General features: G+C 46.6%; 1 protein-coding gene across 1 annotated transcript in view; it reads right to left on the bottom strand.

Moving 5' to 3' along the window:
* Positions 1 to 653: 653 nt before the first annotated feature.
* BRAT1 (BRCA1 associated ATM activator 1) overlaps positions 654 to 22260 on the bottom strand; it is a 220436-nt gene continuing 198829 nt past the window's right edge. The window contains exons 13-14 of the mRNA XM_078662694.1: positions 4884 to 5053; positions 654 to 1826 (exon numbers count right to left, since the gene is read on the bottom strand). Of these exons, the coding sequence (XP_078518820.1) occupies positions 1104 to 1826; positions 4884 to 5053 (893 nt within the window). The 3' untranslated portion in view covers positions 654 to 1103. The remainder of the gene's footprint in view (positions 1827 to 4883; positions 5054 to 22260) is intronic.

Here is a 22260-nt window from a genome sequence, read left to right as displayed (position 1 = left end):
GGTGGTGGCCATACAAACAGACAGAAATGTCAATGATTTCAGTTTGTCAACAGCCCTTAGTCCCAAAACACAACCACTTAGGCATCAAATGTAGTTCTCCCTACCTGAACCTTCTTTGTATTTACATGGTTCACGCATCTGTTAATGTACGTGTGAGCTCCCTGTCCTACCTCGTGATGTATTGCTGAATTAGGGATAATTTATGATGGCTTTAATTGTAAGGAGTGGCTTCCATCATTTACTCAGACTCGTGTATTTACTTTATGGCTGTCATCAGCATCAAACAGTCAATTCAAGGATCCGTTTCATATTTTTGGGAAACATATTTTGTCTTAGTTTCCTTCTTAAACCTTAGATCCAGGGAACAAATAAACTGTCACCGACTTACACAGGGTCAGGATCCTTGTAATCTATACCTTTAATTCAGTAAGGAGCTCTTTCTTCGCCCCAGTGCGGCTGTTCCTAGTTCCAGCTTCAAGGAGTTAATACTACATAGCAGCCAATTTTTGAAAATCTCCCCTGCAGCGTACAAGTCTGTGTCACTTTCTATCAATCGAGTGCTGCAACAGAATGAACGTGGCAATCGCTGTCAACGAGTTCAACAATAAGTAGGTCAAAAAACAGGCATTCAAATATTATAAAAATGTGTTTTATTCATTGAGTCACGAAGGATAAAAAATATTTGTTCTCTATGCAGCTCCAGTTCACAACCAAAAAATGTTTTGGTTCAAATGCAATCTATTTTAAAGATACATTTCATAATTACTTTCTCAAGGTAGATATGCTGCTAAATGAGATGTAGAAAATTTGTTTCTGTAAAGACTAATATTCAGAATCCAAAGGTAGCACATGCAACAACCAATGCTATATACACAGCCATCTTGCGCACTGTCAGCATACAGCAGCAGCACTCCAGCACAGGAACAGCCCAAGGTTAAATCACTGGTAATACATTGTAGCAGTCATTACATACGACAAAGCTTGGTGTCACAAAAACTGGGACTGGAAGAAGATGCTGTCATGGTATGCTTCTTGTACACAATCCCTCCAAAGACCAACATTCAAAAATGTTTTTTTTATTCACTCAAAAACATTTTCCCATATTAGTAGCAGTCGATTCCATTTTCATCAAGGGTTCCAACAGTTGCTAGGATATCCTGCAGAAGAGACTGTGGGCTGTTTTCGATGTGGTCACTGCTTCGCTCCAGAGAGACTTGCAAAGCCTCCAGGTCTATTGTGCCTAACGTTTCAAGCACCCAGTCAGATTCTTGCGAAGAAATTTTTCTTGGTCCATCACCATGCTCCCACGTGCCTTTAGACTGATGCTTTTTCAGAACATCCTCTATCCAATCAATTCCACCAGTTTGTGTTGGCAAAGTTCCCTTGCTCTGGAGGTCTGATTTACAGTAATGCACTTTCAGGCATAAGAGGATATCACAGGACTTTTGAGCCACAGGCCTATCGCAGTCACAGAGTGCTCTCAGCAAGAAAGGAAAAAGTTCTATTCGGCAGAACTTTTCCAGTGATTCTGCGAGAATTGAAGTCTTGGAAGTTAAGACCACTGCATAAGGACAGTCAGACGAAGACAGCTTTCCTATTGTTTGTTCTACAAATACTTCCGCCAGCACCAACCCGTTCACTTTCACTTCCCAGTCCAAATCGCAGTTTGTTGCATGTAGCAGTCTAAACATCATTTGCTCTTCGTCCCACATCTTCTTCATATGGCCCTGCCTGAGCCAATCTGTGAAGACCTTGACCACTGCCCTTCGTGGGAAAGCTTCAGTGTCCGTCAATAACATTTCCAAGAACTCTGACACAATCTTAGCCTAGGAGAACCAAATGGATGGGAAAGTAAAGGAGAAATATTAATTGGGTTAAAAAATATATTAACTGTTAAGAAAAGATTCTTCAAGTCTCAAGACACATCCATTCTAGTTGGGAACTCGAGCATCACCATATTTAAATCTCAAAAAGCATTTAGCCAGTCCTTTATTGTTACGTACCTTGACACGAACACCAGGAAAAATTGATTTCATATTTGCACTTTCTGATACTCACTAGAATATCACTGCTGTATTAGCAAAGAAGCCAATTCCCCCACACTCAAATCATTGAGATGAGGAAATCACATGGCCAGAATACAAAAGTAAACAATTTTACTACTGCAGGCAATCATCAATAAAGTCTGTAACCACCCATGTTATGTCATTCTCAGTGTGGCCGAGGTCTAAAAAATGCCTAGTAAGTTTACTATTTGGATTATTTGCACCTCACGGAACTGCGATGTTCAATTATTTTGGTCCTCACACTGCGAGTAGTCATACCTATGTAGTGGAGTTCCTCACACTGCGAGTAGTCATACCTATGTAGTTGAGGTTACAAGGGCATCCAAGGAGGTATATGCCTTCTGTGCTTCAATTAGTGTGTTTAAACAGTTCCCAATGTATTTTGAGTCCTAGCTCAACCTGGGATGTAGATTGGGTGTATGGGCAGATCTGGCTGTGGTCTTGGTTTCTTGTCATTTTTTTTATTGTGGTGCCAGTTAGCATTTTGTCTTAAGCCCATTATCTAGTCACTCCCTGGGCACGGTGGTCACCATTGTTTATCCAACCATGGTGTGGACACTCTTGTCAGTCGCTCAGCATCTACCTTTTCATCCATCCACTATGCTGACACACCTCTCTTATCTACAATAGATCATCATTACACGGACAGTGACTGTACACTTACCTTTTTGCCCTATTTCACTGAACCACACTAAGGTTGTGTCTATAAGTACCGTACACCGTATATTCTTTTTTGCTGACCTTTGTACACTTTACTCAACATTTTGAAGGAGTACATACAAGGTATCATAACTGCAAAGGATACAGTATCACAGAGATGTACGAATAATTTCACAAGTATTGCATATTCTCTGCGATAGGTGGGTTTTCTACAGTTTTGTGCATTTTATTTTGATTTCAGTTTGGCGGTAACAACGTACTCAGTGGTTTGAGAGTGGACAAATTCCACCCCCAAATCTGGTACGATAACTTATGTAGTAGAGTCACTACATTAAGTTGTGTTATCCACTAGATTACCTATAATATTTAGAGCATGAATGGACACTATGCCCTAATGGAGAGGAGTTGTCACTTGAGATTCCTTATTTTGTTGTGAGAACGTCTATTGTACATGATTTTCATTATTAATATTTACTCTTTTCAGAAAGACTATGGACCCCGAATATACAAGGGTCATCGCCAGTCTGGACATTCTGGTATCTTTGTGGCCAGTATACTTTTAATTTATTATCACAACTTCAAGCAGTGTGACTAATTTTCCAAGTGCTGAAGAATGCCCATGAACCCCACATGGGCAATCATGGGCAGAAACATGTTAGACCATCTACATGGGTCTATTTGAATAAAACCTCAAGTCGTCTTCTTTTTAATACTATCCCACTGGACAACTGAACAATATTGATTCGACCCCTGGAGATAGTTGTACTGAACACTCCTTTTGCACTCTGTCTCCTCCATGCACCCTGTAACATCGCTTATCTTGAAAATACCTCAGCTCCTCCCCACAAGGGAGTCGTAGCCCACACCTAGGACCTTGCTGTCCAAGTGTCAGGGTGAGTGAGGGTTCTTGTCCTGAAAGGAAGTCTTCCCTGACAGCTCTCTCTCACAAACCCATACAATCGCATAAAGGACACTACATAGATGTACCCTGGTTCATTTCTTTTCTGTTTCTAGTTTATGACACTACGTACCTTTTGTGAGTTGCATGCAAGATAGGGAGCAGTAAGTCATTGGTTGGGGCCCTCCCGCTAGATACTTTATGTGGATATAATAATGATTTGTTTAACCCCTTCAATGCCTTGAAGCTTGTGGCTTGAAGCATTTCTTACACCAATATTTTTTCTTCTAAGCCATTACGGATTACTCCAGACATGCCTGCTAGAATGTCTCATGGTCTTCAGGTGTACAGCGGCTCCTGTTGGAGAGCTCCCGTTGGGGACCAAATGGCACAGGTTCAGACGTCTAGATGCCGTTGTCTCCCTCTGTCGTTCAATGAACACCAGAGGCCAAATTTCAAGCATGGACTTGGTTATGACTTGGTTATGAATAAATTAATGATTGCTACGCAAAGAAGATCAGACGAGTAGCGGGATTTATAGCTTAAAAAGATACATTTTAAGAGATGTTCTAAAATTTGCCTAATTTGTTTGGGATCTACGTTGAAGAGGAAGCTGATTCCAAATCTTTGCAATATATACCAAAAGACTATTTGTTTGCAGTGCTTTTTGCCCTTGCCCCCAAAACAAAGTTGAATCTTCCACTACTTCGGTCAGTCAGTGTTGTCACAGGGATTCCAGAGGCCTGCCACCGCTGGCTAAGATAACGCACATATGTGTTGTGCGCACCTCTCCCTTCAAACGTCAGAATTTCATTCTGCAGCCCAGAGGCTGTCCCATCCACTTCTCCACAGGGTAAACGGTGCCATCTTCGTTAAGCACGTCCAAACAGCCACATTGAAAGTACAGATATAAGATCAGGAGCACAACATTTGCATCCATCAGGAGTCCCCGCCACCCATACTCCTGACTCCCAAAATGTCAGTGTTCTAGAAAATACAAAGGTGAGCCTGTCCTTGTGCAGGTGCATGCAATGTAAAGAATTAGAAGAACAGGCAGTTCTGCAAGCCCCCCAGGTTGCAGGCTACAAGTACCAATGTTAGCCATAAATAACTTTTCCAGTTTACAGATGGGTCTGCTGTAGCTTGAAACCCTGCATTGGGGCAACTTTGATACAATGCTGTAAAACAGGCTGATAGGTTGTTTCTATCTAACAATGTTAAACTTAATGCCTAGCACTGAAATTGAATGTTCCATGTACCTTTTCAGTGCTTTCATGCTCAGTTCTACTTAATTCAGAGTTGATGATGGACAGCTGTCCAAGCGTGCTCACCGCACTTGCTCTCACATAGCTTACAGGATCTTTTAGAAGATCCCACACAAGTTCCTTCACCTCTTCAAGAAGCAAGATCTGCTGGAATCTGTGATGTTCTGAAAAATAAAACGCAATCAAGCTTGAAAAATAGCCAAACTGTTTTGTTTTTCATGTAGCATTTTTCTGAAGGCTTGGTATTGCAGAACAAGAAATTAAGATACAACTTGGCCATCTGCTCACCCATAGTTATTTATCATAATTGCAAAGGAAAATTACTAGTCCGATTAAATAAAAAAATAAATACATCTATGATCTGTAGGTAATTTACAACCCTTCCTTTATTTTGATCATTGTATAATTATGCATTTTTACTGCATCAAATATGTGCCATGAGCCAACCCTCAAGTCTTTTCTTTCGTGATGAGGTCCACATACATCTGTGACTGAGAGAGGTGTGAGGACTTGAAGTCAAATCCTGAAGCGTGGTATTATTTAGCAAGGGGGTGAAAGCAGACTATACACAGTGAACTGAAGGAAAGTTAATCAGGCCTGGTTACAAGATGGGTACTCGATCTGGTGATAATAAGTTGGCGAGTTTAGTGGCCAATAACGGAATTGTTGTTTTACATATACGTTTTCAAGTGTTTTAAAAATACCTGTTTTTTTAATTGATTTTTTCTAAAGCACAGACATTTTTCAAATGGATGTGAACTTTTTTATGGTGAAGGGATGGAAGAGGGCAGTCTTGTGTTACAATAGTTTAAAGTATGAATAGACAACAATTTTACATATCATACATTCAGGATTGGAGTAAAATTATTCGCAAAACATTCAATATGAGAACCGTGCGTGTTGAGTCAGAAGCCCAAATATTATTTCTATAGGGCTCTTATTCTATATCCTAGCAACCAATCCTGAAACGGTCTTAATATCATTGTTAGTTTGGAGAAGGAAATTATTAGTGCTGCAGAGATGCCGGTGCTAACATGAAATTGTAAGTTACTTCCTTGTAAATAAGGTGTGTTCATTTTTAATGCTTTAAAATTAGGACAGCAGCTCCGAGATTACTGCATGATTGAAAAGACAGCCATATAATTAGGGTTAGTGTAATGTGTTCATATATTTTCGTTTATCAGTCAGTCAGATATCTTTATTCGGATTTATATATATATCTATAACAGCAAATCGAAAACAACTACATATCACTTAAAATATCCATAAACATTGCTTAACCTGAAAGCGTTAAACGATACTCGAAATTCTAAAATAAATGTGCACATAAAAACATTTAAATAGGAGGGGCACAGCATATTACTTTCAAATAATCATAGGACTGGAGAAAAAGAATATTACATGTGGCTCTACACCTATTTAGACATTTAAAATACATATCGCGAAAAGGCTTCAAATAGATAATTAAATTCAAGAATGTTCAAAAAGAGACCCTTTGTCTCTCAATCATTCCATAAGTAAGATACAAGAACGTCATGGCTGTTAGTTATTCGAATTAATATCAAACATTACTTTCCATAAAGTGCTCAATGGTGCTAAAGTACAAAGATTTCCTAGTTCTAATACAGGCCCATAAAAAAGAGGCTATTGAGCAACTTATGAAAGGCTCTTTAGAAAAATAAAGTGCAACACGGCATTGTTTAAAATGACATCGTTTTAATATAGGAAGAATAAATCTTGCACGTTCCACTTTGTATAAACCACAAATTAGGACTATATGGAGATCCGATTGCATTTATTCATGCCTTATCACGTGGGCAGGGAGAGAGATCAGAATGGATGTACTCGTTTGCAGGGAAGCCCAACATCAAGGGAATTAGATTAATTCTGAATCTAACTAAAATGTATCTGTGCTGTGGGATGATGTTGTTCATATATTTTCGTTTGTCAAATCAATCTTGCAGCTTCGTTGTGGACAGCATTTAGAGAGGCTGTTCTAATTGAAAGCCTGCCTGTGAACATTTATACTAAAGTTCAGTTGAGACGCATCCATAGAGGGCAGGTTGGGGGTAAGCCCTGCAGTTTTATGTATAGATATTGTAAGGATTGTGAACATTTATCAATATATTTATAATTAAAATTATGTAAACTATCATTATGAATAGAGTTATAATTCTGGTTCAGTGTTCAAAGAAAACCACTGCTTGTAGTCTAGAATACTGAGCGGTAAATACGGCTTTAGCACAATAATTAGGCCTACATATGGAAGATAAAAGCAGTGAGAAGGTGAGTGCATATAGGTAAGTATAGATTTACTCGAACTTATTATTCTTAACTCCACTTATGCATAAATTGACAATATATGCAGTGTCAAGTTACATATTTATGGCGTTAAAGTATATCAAACCTATACTTTACGTTATATACTTACCTGTCCGGTGTCCAAGCCCTGCACAAAACCTGATGCAGATGGCAAACGCCTGCTACACACGTCCTTCGGCTGCTTGCTGCGGGGTTGCCTGTGGCCATACCGTACACGCAGCCCATGGGTGACCACGCAGGGCTTTTTAGAGAGAAGCTCTTTTTTTGATTGGTATTGATAAAACATAGTAGGTAACTGTGTCAATTGGTCCCATTCTGCATTAACAGTCTTGGGTGACATCATACACCATTAAGCCATGTCATCAGAACCCCCAAGATAGCAATATAATGCCAATTACCATGGTAGCTGTTATGTATTTTTTACTTGCATGTTTATTGTGGGTTAGCCATATCAGTATCTGGGCTAGTATCAAATCCATTTAGTATTAGCAGGGGCACTTGGCAGGGTTGTCCCTGCTCGCCCCTGCTATTTTCCCTATACATCGACCCCTTTTTAAATAAAATTGAAGATTCCTTAGACATCCTGCCGGTTAGGGTAAACTCCATAGAGTATAAAACGCTGGCTTACGCCGACGATATTGTTGTGTTGACCAATGATGTTGCTTCTGCCTTTTCTGCCCTTAAGATCTTAGCAGAACAGTATGGCCAGCTCTCAGGTTACAAACTTAATGTCACCAAAACCCAAGTTATTCAGTCTGCCGCTATGGATCCTTCCCGAGCCCCAGTGATTCAATCCGCAACATATCTAGGAGTTAAAATTACTGCTCTTGTAAGTAATATTCCAGATTTGAACATCTTGCCGGTATTAAATCAATGAACTCTACTTTGGTAAGACTGGATAATTTACATCTCTCCCTGTACGGCAGGTGCAATGTCCTTAAGATGCTGGTTTTACCAAAGTTCTTATATTTATTTAGAACTATTCCTTTGGAGTTTTCTCAATCTAGCTTGGCCAGAGCAGAGAGGACCTGTAATAGATTCCTCTAAGGATATCATCGTCGTCGTAGGGCGGCGAGGTGGATGTGCCTCCCGAGAGAACGGGGTGGTTGGTCAGTTCCTTAACTTTTGTTTTATTTTTGATCCTCACTGATTCAACATTTTTGGGTACCATTATTCGGGGATAGGGCGGTGGTGCCAATATCCTGTAGGCCCTCAATCTATGAAATTGGACTAGGAGAGGATGCGAAGGGGATCCTATTGCGGATTCTTGAACCTAGTTATAATTAAAAAACCTAAGTTCAAGGTCATTGGGACAATGTTTTCAGTCTGGCGTAAGATCCGACGCAAATGGTCTATTCCTAACATTAATTTCTATACACCCTTTACAGCTGTTAGACTCCTACCTCTTATTTTTCAAGACCAGATTACGTTTAGGTGGATGTCACTAGGGCTGGTGGCTTTAGGGTACTTAGGCTTAGATGGGAGCATCGCCTCTTTTTAATTTTTGAAGGATAAGTTCCATCTCAATACGCGCAAGATTTTTTAAAATACTTGCAGATCCGAAGCTTTGTCGATAGAATGAAGGCTCAAACTATCATCATGTTTGATAGGATTACTTTGTTTGAATTGATTTTGAGGAGATCTAAAATTGGTGTAGTCTAGCAACACTTATTATCGGGTCTTCCGGATGATATTCCCTTGCAGAATGCCAAGTGGGAGGCCAAGCTGGGAGTGAGAGGGGTGGATATTACTCAGGCCCTTGAATTGTCCAGCAGCGTACTAATTTCTGGAAGCTTACGCTCACAATTCTATATGGCCCTATTCGATTTATATTATATTACGGCTAAAATCTCCAAATGGGGGGGCAGTGGGGCTCATTGTTGTCCGAGATGTGGCTTTGAAGCTGCAAATGATGTAAATATGTGTTTTGGTTGCCCAAATTTGGGGCTTTTTTCTTTCAGATGTAGAGCAATTTATTAACTCTAGGCTTAGGATTTCGGTTATTCTGTCACCAGAGGTGGTGATACTTGAATGTGAAAACAATGGGCCATCAGGGAGATCAAGGCACGCCTCTGCTCTCCTGCTTATTGCTATGCCTGTAGTCCGTCTCTGTATCACATCAGAATGGATCAGCCCAGCCGCGCCTACTTTCATTAATTGGAGACCGAGGATTTTGGCTCTCTATAAGAGTCTGCAGTTTGGGTGAGGTGGGGTAGAAGGAGGTGTGAGCTGGGCCAGAAGATCTGGGCTTCAATGGTGGAGTGGCTTAGTGAATAAAGTACTAAACTGGGTCTTTTATCTGCTTTAAAACGGCCCCCTCGGTACTTTGTTTATTTCCAAAAGTATGCAGTCGTGTATCCTCGCTCCTGATTAAAAAAAATTGCCCCTTTTGTTTTTTGTGCTTTTTCTTTCTTTTTTTTTCCTCTTCTGGGCCTAGGGCTATGTCTGTATTTAACTCGCCCTCTAGTTAAGTTTATCTGTTTTTATTTATGCACATGTGTTTGCCTGCTTTCTATGTAATATTTCATTTATGCCACGGCTTTTATGTTGTTGTAGCACAAGTTACTTACCTTCGGTAACGATATATCTGTAAGAAGCAGTAGTTAGTATTAGATTCCTTACCTTAGAATATCCCCAGGCGTCAGACTGGATCCGGAAATTTTTGCGTAGCAGTACCCTTGCGCGTCATCTGCGGCTCCGCGTCCGTCGTCGGTTTCGTTGGTGCCGGGATGACGTCGCCGGAGTACTTAGGCGCCGCCCTTGCACGCTGACGTCAGTTCTTATACACAGCTTTTCCGCGCCAGAAACGCAGAGCCATGATAAAAACCAACACTGGTGCCATGAAACTAGGGCCCTGAAAGGGGATGACCTTAACCCTAGATATCGGTTCGCATAACGTGGAGGAAGAGTGGGGCGGTAAGGAATCTAATACTAACTACTGTTTCTTACAGATATATCGTTACTGAAGGTAAGTAACTGGTGCATCTGAAAGAAACAGGTTAGTATTAGATTCCTTACCTTAGAATAGATACCCCAGCAATACCAACCCCGGTGGTGGGTCTGCGAACCAATGATCACACCAGAAAGTCCTGGAGAACGGAACGGCCGAAATAGCCATCTCTCCGGACTTGGCTGTCCAGGCAGTAGTGTCTTGCGAACGTGTGCAGCGAGGCCCACGTAGCTGCCTGACAGATGTCCTGCAAGGTGACTCCCCGGCCCAGGGCAGTAGTAGCCGCCGTGGCCCGAGTGGAATGGGCCCTCAGCCCAATAGGAGGCTCCTTCTTAGCCAAAGAGTAGCATGCCTTGATGCACAACACGACCCACCGAGAGATGGTCCGTTTGTGCACCGCCCGCCCCTTCTTAGCGCCCACGTAACCAACAAAGAGTTGGTCATCCACCCGGAACTGGCGTGTGCGATCCAGATAGTATGAAAGCGCATGTTTTGGGTCCAGACGGTGGAGCCGCTCTTCCTCTTTAGAGGGATGCGGAGGCGGAAAGAAGGTGGGCAAGGTGATGGACTGCCCAATGTGGAAGGCTGTGACTACCTTGGGCAGGAAAGAGGGTCTTGTCCGCAACACAACCTTGTCCGGATGGACAGAAAGGAAAGGAGGTTTAGAGGAAAGAGCCTGGAGCTCACTCACTCTCCTGGCAGAGGTGATGGCAACCAGGAAAGCAGTCTTAAGTGTAAGAAGACGGAGAGGACAGTTATGAAGCGGCTCAAAGGGAGCGCACATCAGGTAAGTCAGAACCAGGTTCAAGTCCCACTGGGGCATCACGAAAGGAACAGGGGGGAACATATGAGTGATGCCCTTTAGGAATCTATTAACAATCGGGGACTTGAACAAAGAAGGCTGATCAGGTAGCCTCAAGAAGGCAGAAAGGGCAGAAAGGTAGCCCTTGATAGTGCCCAGAGCAGAGCCCTGCTGGGCAAGAGAAAGAAGGAAGAGGAGAACCTCAGAAAGGGGGGCAGAGAGTGGATCCACAGCCTTTGCTATGCACCATGCCACAAATCTGTTCCACCTGCAGGCATACACCGACTTTGTGGAGGGACGCCTGGCTGCCAGAATCACATTACAACTTCAGGAGGCAAGTCAAATAGCCTCAACTGTCGCCGCTCAATCTCCAAGCTTGGAGGTGGAGACTGGACAGGTTCGGGTGGAGGACCGTCCCCTGCTGCTGCGACAGAAGGTCCTCCTGAAGAGGCAGACGAACCGGGGGATCGACAGACATGCCGAGTAGCTCTGGATACCAATATCTTCGTGCCCAGTCCGGAGCCACATGGATAACTTGGGCCCGGTCGCGCCTGATCTTCTTCAGCACTCTGGGCAGAAGTGGTATAGGCGGAAAGGCGCACAACAGACCGCAGCTCCACTCGCGACGAAAGGCGTCTCCGAGCGAGTGCCGCCTTGGAAATTCCAACGCGCAGAACTGATGACATTGCGCGTTCTCTTCTGTGGCGAATAGATCTAACCAAGGCTCTCCCCACTGCTGAAAGAGGCCTTGCGCCACGTCCGAGTTCAGACGCCATTAGTGATCCATCATGCACCGACGGCTGAGTTCGTCCGCCCTGGCGTTCAGGGAACCTGCCAGGTGTTGAACCACCAGGGTCACGCCATGATGTTCCAGCCACTGCCAGAGGCGCAGAGCCTCCTGGAATAGGGTCCACGACCCCACCTCGTCCTGTTTGTGGCAGTACCACATCTCGGTGGTGTTGTCCGTGAACACCTGCACTACACTCCCCCGGACAGAGGGGAGGAATGCCTTCAGTGCAAGTCCGATCGCCCGCAGCTCCAGAAGGTTGATATGGAGCTGGGACTCCGCCAGAGACCAGAGGCCTCTGATCTCCGCATCTTCCATATGGCCTCCCCAGCCCTGGAGGGACGCGTCCGTCACAACTACGTGCTCCGGTTGGGGTGGGGAGAGGGATCTGCCGCTGACCCAATCGCGGTCCGTGAGCCACCACTGCAACTGTCTTGCAGTGCCCTCCGAGATCAAGACATGGTCGGACAAGTTGCCCTGATGCTGGGCCCACTGAAACTTCAGGTCCCACTGCAGAGCCCGCATCTGCCACCGGGCAAGATGCACCAGAAGGATGCAGGAGGCTATCAGCCCCAGAAGCGGCAGCGTCAACCTGACCGAGACTAGGGATAACGGCTGAAAGATCGGAATCAGAGCCTGAATATCCCGAACCCGCTGTTCGGGAGGATAAACCCGAAACTGCGCAGAGTCTAGAACCGCTCCGATGAAGAGGAGCTTCTGAGAGGGACCCAGGTGTGACTTCGGCACATTGATGGTGAACCCCAGCAGGTGCAGGAGGTTGGCCGTAGTCTGGAGGTGGCTGACGACTGTCTGGGGCGAGCCCGCCTTCAACAACCAGTCGTCGAGGTAGGGGAAGACTGAAACCCCTAACCTACGCAGATGAGCTGCGACTACCGCCATCACTTTCGTGAACACCCGTGGGGCGCTGGTAAGGTTAAAGGGGAGCACGGTAAACTGAAAGTGCTCGTGGCCTACCGTGAACCGCAGGTAACACCAGTGAGCCGGCAGGACGGGGATTTGAAAATAAGCGTCCTGCAAGTCTAACGCTACCATCCAGTGTCCCGGGTCCAGGGCAGCTAAGACCTGAGCCAGTGTCAGCATCTTGAACTTCTCCTTCCGGAGGAAGCCGTTGACGTTCCGCAGGTCCAAGATAGGGCGTAGGCCCTCTTTGCCCTTCTTGGGTACCAGAAAGTAGTGGGAGTAACAACCACACCCTACTTTTGGCCCAGGAACGTGCTCGATGGCCCCCTTGGCCAAGAGAGCCGTAACTTCCTCTTGTAGAAGTTTCAAGTGATCCCCCGACACGCGGTGGTACTGCGGTGGCATGGCTGGAGGGGAAGCCTCGAAGGGGAGGGAGTAGCCCTTCGGACGATTTGCAGCACCCACCTATCCGATGTGACAGTGCGCCAGTGAAGGTGGTGATGGCGAACCCTGCCCTCCACTGGAGTCACATGGGCCTGAAAGCTCGGACTAGGAGGGTTTTGAGGCAGATGCTGCAGGGGCAGGTGTGGACTGGCCTCGCCGTTGTCCCCGACCGCCGCCACGGCGGTTTCCACGTCCGCCACCACGCTGGATGGTAGTCTGCGGCCCGTGGCTGGCAGGACGTGTGGGGGCGCCCCTTATTTGGCCACGAAAAAGGCGAAAGGCAGCCGTTTGCTGGCGCGGGGCCGAGAGGCCCAAGGACTTGCCCGTAGTCCTGGAGTCCTTAAAGCGCTCAAGCGCATGGTCTGCCTTGTCGCCAACGAGGCGACGGCCATCAAACGGCACGAATCACCACCGTTGATGCCATTGCTCTGCCCAGTGAGTCCGTGGTATCCAGCCCACACCGGATGGAATACCGTGCCGCATCTCGACCCTCCGCAAGGCCTTGGGCAAGTTTAGTCCGGGCCTCCTCTGGACATTGTGGCAGCACGTCCACGACCGTGTCCCACAGAGAGTGGGTGGAACAGCCCAAGAGGCATGCGGTGTTGACTGACCGCAACCCCAAACTCAGGGAGGAGAATACCTTTTTCCCGTATTGCTCATACCTCTTGGATTCCCGATCGGGGGAGCCGTCAGGAATGCGGTCTGGGAGTTAGAGGCCTGGATGACCAGTTTCTCGGGGGTGGGGTGGGTGGACAGGAAGCAAGGGTCGCCCGGAGCCGGGCGGTGGCGCCTGGCCACGTTCCTATCTACAGGCGGACCAGTAGCGGGTTTGGACCAAGTGCCCAGAAGAACGTCTGACAAGGCCTCATTAAAAGGCAGCAGAGGCTCGGCTGAGCTTGCCTGCGGTTTAAGGACCTCGGTGAAGAGGCTAGTCCTCACGGCCGTCACGGGGAGGTCAAGGCCCAAGGCCTTGGCAGCCCGCGTCAGCACCACACTATAGGCAGCCCCCTCCTCCGTAGTCACGGTAGGAGGGGAGACAAATCAAGTGTCAGGCGAAGTGTCCAGACCACTGGCCTCCCCAAGCTCACCTGTCCAGTCCTGAGAAGACTGACACTCACGTGCCAGAGGGTCCTCTGACCCCTCCCAATCCCCCTCGTCACCCATCACCTGGTACTCAGGTTCAAAGGATGGGGCCGGGTCGTAGAAGTAAAAGTCTCCCATCGGCGTCGAGAACGGCGCCGAGCGGCGCCGCTCCGATGCCGGACCCTAATCGAGGGTAGGACCGGGGACGGCGTCGTCCTGGGACGGCGTCGTGACCCGGATCCGGATCCGGTGGGGCCCTGCGGCGTCTGGGCCGAAGCACCCGACGGCGCCGGGGCCGAAGCAACCGGCCCGCGTGGGGACCCAGTTGGGGCCGCTTGGCCTGAAGGCGCCGCGGAACCCGACGGAGGAGCGAGCGACCTCATGGCCATGAGGAAGGACTCGATCTCCTCCGCGTCGGGGGGAGTCAGAAGAGCGATGTCGCCTCTTCGACTTCTTGTGCCTCTTACCTGAGGACATCGAGCCCGAAGACTGATGGCGACTCCCGGAACTGTGGTGACTCCGGACCCGCGACCGGTCCCTCGACCTCCTTCCGGACCGGGACCTCGAGCGGCGCGGGGCTGACTGCCGGAGCTCGAGTCGCTTGTGGGACCGCTCCCGTCTAGCTTTGGACGTCGGGGCCCGGCAGTCGGAGCAGGACTTGTCGTCGTGGTCGGGGCCCAGACAGTGAAGGCACCGCCGATGGGGGTCGGTTACCGACATCAGTCGGCTGCAATCGACGCAGAGTTTGAACCCGGGCATCCCTACCGGCACCGTCGGAGTCGAGAGACTTTGAAAGACGATCAAAAAGGATCGAAAAAGTTAGTAAAAAATTTACTAGGGTACAACTTTTTCCCGGATCGGCGCTTGCTGGCGCGGAAAAAAGAAGAACTGACGTCAGCGCGCGAGGGCGGCGTCTAAGTACTCCAGTGACTTCATCCCGGCGCCAACGACGGACGCGGAGCCGCAGAAGACGCCTACCGACGCGCAAGGGTACTGCTACCCAAAAGTTTCCGGATCCAGTCTGACGCCTGGGGATATTCTAAGGTAAGGAATCTAATACTAACCTGTTTCTTTCAGATTTAAGTTTCTGCTTATCAAGCTTCAATAAAAAAATTAAAAAAAGACGCATCCTATTTTTGTACTACCCGTTCCAGATCTTAAGCTAATAAAAAAAAATTTGATTGATTTTAGTTGGTCATATGCAGTGTTTTCTCTGTAATACATGTATATAACTTGTGTCTGTGGTTGAGTGTGATTTTCAATGATTTTCCACGGTGAACTGTTTTGGTGTATAGGCCAGCTTTCAATTGTGTCGTGTACTAGCCGTTTGTAATGGTACTACTTTGGTCTTACATGACAAAAGGAAAGAAAATAAGTTACTTACCTGTAACTGCACTTCTCCCGAATTAGCTTCTTTCATAGGCTCACATGTTTGAATCATTCCCTGTCGAAGTGTGAGTCCCACGGTGCCATAGTAAAGCAGTATGTATCAGCATCATAGGCTATATTGGCAAGGCAAAGTCAGTTTAATAGCCTATGTATGTCCTCTTCAAAAAAGGACCAAACTTGAACTATAACCAATCAGGTGCCCCCCTCCCCTCGAGGCTCTTTGAGCCCTAGAGACCACCACCTCCCCGGGGCTTTTTATTAATATAGGCGGGGGCACGCGGAGCCACAGCCATGGGGCAACCACCTCCCCGGGGCTTTATTTAATTATAGGAGGGGGGCTGCACTGACCCCTCTCCTAGGCTGCTGGAAGCCCTGGGGACCACAATCTTCCCGGGGCTCATAAAATAATAGTACAGGGGGATGCACGGACCCCCCCACGACCCGGGGTTCACAACCTCCCTAAGGCAAAACACATAAATATAGGGGGGGGGGGGCCAGAACCCCCATGCCCCGGGGACCACCACCACCTGGTTGCAAATTTGATTATGCCATAGGGGGCCGAGCCGAACAGAACCCCGCGCCCTGTGTACCACCACCTCCCGGGGCAAAAATTGATTTTGAAGTGGGAGGGGAACTGCACAGCACACTACCAAGCCCTAAACAGCCCCAGGGACCACCACCGCCCCTGGGTCAGCCCATGAACAACAAAGGAGGGGAGGCCACGCCCCCCCCCCCCGGCCTGGAGCCATACATGGCCCTGAGGACTGCCACCAGGGATGGCTCCTGCTATATCCCGGGGTGTCCCTGCCCCATACCCTCCCCAGTACCAGCTGGTGGGTGCTGTGAAAGTGCTCCAGCCAACCTGAAGCTGAGGTTTTATCTTTTCCTGCCTGCAGACAAGCCTGAATTTCACTGACTCTACAAGTAGAAGTGACAGCCAACAGAAAAGCGACCTTCCAGATGAGAAATTCAGGTCTGCCTTGTGAATGGGCTCGGAGAGGGGCTTCATAAGCTGCGAGAGAACCAAGGTGAGATGCCATTCTGGGGAAGGTACCAATCCTGATCTAGCTAGCGACAGGAGGTAGGGCACAATCAGTTCAGGTGATGCCTCCAATGGATGCAGATTAGATTGCTGACATAATGAACAGAGTCTCTTCCATTTTAATTCATAGGTTTTGTTTGTAGGTTCGACTCTTGCATTGGATAAAATCTCCCTGCAGTCCTGAGGGATATCTAAATCTTTTTACTTGTCGAATTCAGGAGCAATGCGTGCAATTGGAGAGAGGCTGGTTTTAGGTGTAGCACCTGGCTGTTGTTCCTCGCTAAGATTGTTGGAATCATCTGTAGGCGGATGGGATTGGACTCCGGCAGCAGAAGCTCCGCAAACCAAGGCTGCCTGGGCCATTTGGGAGCTATTAGAATGAGGCGACAGTGCTCCATTTTAATTTTGTTGAGAAGGGACGGGAAGGTGGAAAGCGCCTGCATAAATCCCGGACCATCTCATTTAAAGGACATTCCCCCCGCGACCCTGGGAGCTAGTTATCGACAGGCGCAGAACAGGCATTTGGTGTTCTTGTCTGTCGCGAAGATATCCAAAGCAGGTTTGCCCCAGGGTGAAAATATTTTGTCCAGCTCCAACTGATCCATTTCCCACTCGTGGCAACTATCTCTGGTGTGTCCACTAAGGTGTTTTTCACTCCTGACGTGCTCAGCTTTCAGAGATATTTTGTGGGCTGTGACCCAGTTGCAAAAGTCTTGGGCTTCCTGAGATAGAGCTAGCGACTTTGTACCCCCTTGCTTGTCGATATAATACATGCTAGTAGTTTTGTCTGTACATACCATTATGGAAGCCCCTGCTATTCTTGGAAGAAAAGCTTTCAGTTCAAGGTGATTGATATGCATTGATTTTTCAAGTTTTGACCACTTCCCTTGGATTGTAGTGACTTGTACAGCCACACTGAAACAGACTTACTTTTGGAAATTTGTAAGGCGAAGTTTGTCAACCTTCGCTACCTGTCTTGCGATAGATAGGATTTGTTTTGTTTTATCCAGGGTAGCTCCCAGAAACATTATTGTTTGACTTGGGATAGTCCAGGATTTTGGATAATTCACCGTAAGGCCCAGCCTGTGAAACAGTGAGAGGCAAGCCTTGATAGCTTTGGCAGCTAGCTGCGGTGTTTAGGCTTTTAGAAGCCAATCGTCTACGTAAGGCAATACCTGATGACCTTGTTTTCTGAGAGTGGCTGAAACAGGGACGAGACACTTGGTGAATATGCGAGGAGCTGACATGAGGCCGTATGGGATGACTCTGAACTGGTAATAGGTACTGGCTACGGTAAAGCGTAGATATTTGCGGTGCTAAGGATGTATGGGAATGTGGAAATACACATGTTGTAAATCTAAAGAGGTCATGTAATCTCCACTGACTGTTCAGCAGGTGCAGGATGTCAGAGAGAGTCAACATATGGAAGGATTGTTTGTGTAGTAATTTGTTTAGTTTCGTGAGGTCTGGGATGGGTCTCCATTCCCCTGTTTTCTTTTGTACAAGGAAAAAATGAGTAGAATCCCATGCCCTTCCGCGAACAAGGGACCTTTTCTATTGCAGCCCTGGCCAGCATTATTAGGGCTTCATTCCTCAATAAGTGAAGATGAGGTGTGAGCACCCCCTTTGGAGGGTTGTTTGCCAGTCTTTGTGCAAACTCCAGGGTATGTCCGTAGTTTACTAGATCTAATACCCATTTGTCAGACGCTATCTCTTTCCATTGAGGGAGGCAGATGGAAATAATATATATATGAAGGGAAGAAGTGGATGTAGCGGATACCTGGTCTAGGTCACTGTTTACGACCTGCATCTCAACCCTGGGAGATTGCTTCCGGTGCAGGCTTTGTTTGTTATAGGCTGCCCAGGTTGGTTGACGGTATGCCTGATGTTGGTGACTGAAAGGGTTGGTATTGTTGAGACAGCTAATAACCCCTTCTGTAGGTAGAGAAACATCTTCCTCTAGCCCCACGAAAGGGCAACTTCTTAAACTGAAGAGTGCCTAGGGACCTAAACGGTGTCAGTGTCAGTTTTTATCTCCAACACCGTGTCATCTATGTGTTTCCAGAACAATGTTTCTCCATCGTAGGCCATGTTCAAGATCTTCAGTTGTACCTCCGGGTTAAAGGACGTGGCTAAGCCATCCTTGGTGTCTCAAGACCGCTTCTCCAGCTAATTGGCAGAAACCTGAAGAGGCGATGTCCATTGTGCAATCCAAAATATCCGGGGAGGTATGCTCATCCACTTGGATAATCTTTCTTGCTTCTGCTTTTTTGTCCTCAGGCACTAATTCAACTAAGCTGCTGACATCGGACCACATTTGTCGATCGCAATGACCCACGATCACTAGCGAGTTAGCCGTTCGAACGGTGATGGCAGACATGAGGGAGAACCTCTTCCCCATGTTGTCCAAGCACCTGCCTTATTTGTCTGGGGGAGCGAAGATGGGAGCAGAAGGGTTTTTGGAGAGCCTTTGGGCAAGTTGGGTGATCACAGAATCCGGTTTGGGATCACATGTGAGGCAAGTGGAGGAATCCTCTGTAGCTCTGTACTTTTTGTCCCTGGAAGGTGGTACTGCCGATACGGTGGTTGGGTTTTTCATTATCTTAATTTCCTCCTCCCAGATATAGTCAATGATGGGGATGGCCCTCACCGACTTCCTTGCTTGATCCTTGAAGTCATAGAGGAAACAGTCTGATTGTTTAAAAGAGGCTGGGAGATGAAATTGTGTTGCAGTCTGGTCCTTGAGTTTATTTAAGTCCCCGATGACCTCTGGGGTAGAATCTGAAGGGTGTGGTGGTGGAGGTGATGGAACGGGACAGGGTAGTCATCCCACACATCTTGTGGGGTTGGGGGTTCATGGATTTCACCTTCCTGCCTTTCATCATCTGAAGATGTTTGGTCCTCTCTTGGTGGCACCACTATGTTCAAGGCAGGTATTATACTGGGCATTATAAACAGAGGAATATGCCTTGGTGTAGCAGGAAAGGAAGGCCGAGGTGGTGCAAGTAGCTGCTCCTGTGGAGGGTCAGCATGGCCTGAGGATCCTGGACTAGCAATATGGGCATTTGCACTTCATCATACCTGGACTGTGGTAAATAAATAAATAATTACCGGTACTATTTTTCTATGCATTAACTAAAAAAGGATAGCTCAATAAATAAGAGGCAGAATCCGAGGTGTCTGAGTCATAAGGGCTTTAATCAGATGGCTCGAGCCAATGGACCATCGGGTTCCATCACCTGCAAAGGTTCAGGAAGGGACAGACACCAGGAAAAGGGAAGTAAAGCCGCATGTCATATTAACATCATACAGTATATATAGTAAAACAGTACAATTGCATTGAATACAGTAGGCGTGACAAGTGACAAACGAAAGATAAGAACATATGGGCGTGAAAAGAAGGCGTGCACAGGGCGTGCACGGAGACATGTGATGTAAACGTCACAGAAGTGTCATGAATGGGTGGATACATGGAGGGGGCTACCTGGGCAGCTGGAACCTTTAACCTACTGGTGCGCGCAAACGGGCCATGACGTGTAACTGGGGAGAGCTGGGGGCTCTGACTTCTGGCACTAGAAGAGGAGACTAAAGTCTGGGATGTCAGAACGACATGTACCTATAGCATATCTGATATCTCGTGTTTGGAGAACATGTTGATAGAATCTAAAAGTCATCAAGGCAAAGGCAAAGGCTACTTGTCACTAAGGCTAGTGCATGCATATATTTCTTAGTGTATTGCGTGTGCTATGAATCTTCTATGGATACTAATTCAGTAATTCTCTTGCATGGAGACAGGAAGACTAGACTTATAGATGAAGATGTTTATGCGGTTCGTTAGCTAGGAATGTGAAGCCGGGGAGCTGAACTGATAACTAGAGGCATAACATATTCTTGGCAGACAGGCAGGCAGGCCAGGCCGGGCACCATGCTGCTTGGCAGAAAGTAAGTGAAGGGTCAGGGATGCGGGAGGGGCTGCATCGCTCCTCGGAGTGGTTCAGGAGACTTGAGGCTTGAATCTGGTGTTCGGGCCCTTTGAGGCCTAGAAACGGGGACAACTCGATGATTTAACGTGCACAATGTAAAGACGTTGGCAACATAGGCCTAATACTTGTTGCTTTCAGGAGGACTGGATAACTGGCATACTGACGTTGGACACAACTGTAATTGCGTCTTTATTCGGTCAAGAGGGTAAATATGCATATCGATCATGCACTATACAACATACGATGGGGAACACGTAGGGACACATGACAGGGCAAAATTCAATTTTCCTCATTCCCTCCTTGTTCCCTACGTTTCCTTCAGGAAACATCAATATTCATGATACCATCTATCTGTTCATACAGCATCATTTGCTCGTCTCCTATCTTCTGGGAACGGGACTTTGGACTTGGAATACAAGAGGTAGCGCACAAGCCGCAAATCGCAGGGCCACATTGTAAACAGAGACAACAACTGAATATGATCATTACTATTATTCCTAGAAATGACAGTACTTTCCATCCCCAGGCAGATATTATATTCCAGAGCCAACCGGACCATGTCCAGGTGCCTGGATTCTGGTGTAACTGATGGGCAATTTTATGAAGTCTAGTTATTGCTGAATATACAGACGGTGCGTTATTAGGAATGAAAACGCAACAACTAGATCCGATGACTCTACAAGCTCCGCCCCTATCGGCCAGTATGACGTCAAGAACAAGGCGGTTCTGAAGAACGACAAATCTCATAGCAGATTGTTCTTCTGTTAAGTTACCTAGAGCGGAAGTAGTCTCATTCACTACTGCTTCAAGGGTTCTGGTTAACCTGCGTATTAGCTTACTATTCTGGACAGGTCCTATGAAGAAAAAGAAACCTTTATTGAAGTCTGTATACTGTTCTAAGGCAGTTTCAGTCTGACCGACAATTGGGGACTCGATCTCCCTTCTATGTCTGACGTGTACTAGATGTGTATTTCTATGATAATCGGATGGGGCTAGGAAAACTGGTGGCAGTAGGAAGGCAATGTAACATGTTCCATCCCAATCTAGGGGCAGACGTACATATGCGGTCTGACCACATATAAAATAAGAATGACGTGAGGCTTTGAAATTAGATTTCCCACTGTCACTATACTCGACCACAGTAGTACAATCACTGTGTCCTAGGTGTACTGAACCATTCTTTCTGACACATAATTCGCCTTTCACTGGTAAAACTGTAATAGCAGGCAAGTCTGGAGTAGTCTCGGACTGAACATTCAAAACCATGAAATTGGAGGAAAAATTACCTAGATCGTATACTTCATTTTCTAGATCTAACCCTGTCCTATGGGAAAGACCTTCCTTGTCTGGAAAACATGTTCTATTCAAAAGGGACTTATCGTATAAGGATGACGTTAACGTAAACCATGCTCCACACGAACCATTGTGTGAAAACGGATAGGGAAAGAGTGGCAGAACTCCCTTCGGTGTCTGGAAAGGGGGGAGTCGACCACACACCCAACAATTAGTGGCATTGCTGGTCTGGTGTGAATAGTGTAGCATACGGATAAAAGTATTGTTGTGCATGGCAAGTCGGTAGGATAACTTGTGAGGAGGTAGTTCACTAAAAGTGTGCTCTACTGTATCATTAGAGGGAAGATGTACATGC

Source organism: Lissotriton helveticus, chromosome 10, assembly GCF_964261635.1.
Source record: "Lissotriton helveticus chromosome 10, aLisHel1.1, whole genome shotgun sequence".
NCBI lineage: Eukaryota > Metazoa > Chordata > Amphibia > Caudata > Salamandridae > Lissotriton > Lissotriton helveticus.
Note: the sequence above shows the minus strand (reverse complement) of the source record. Positions and strands in the feature narration are given on the sequence as shown.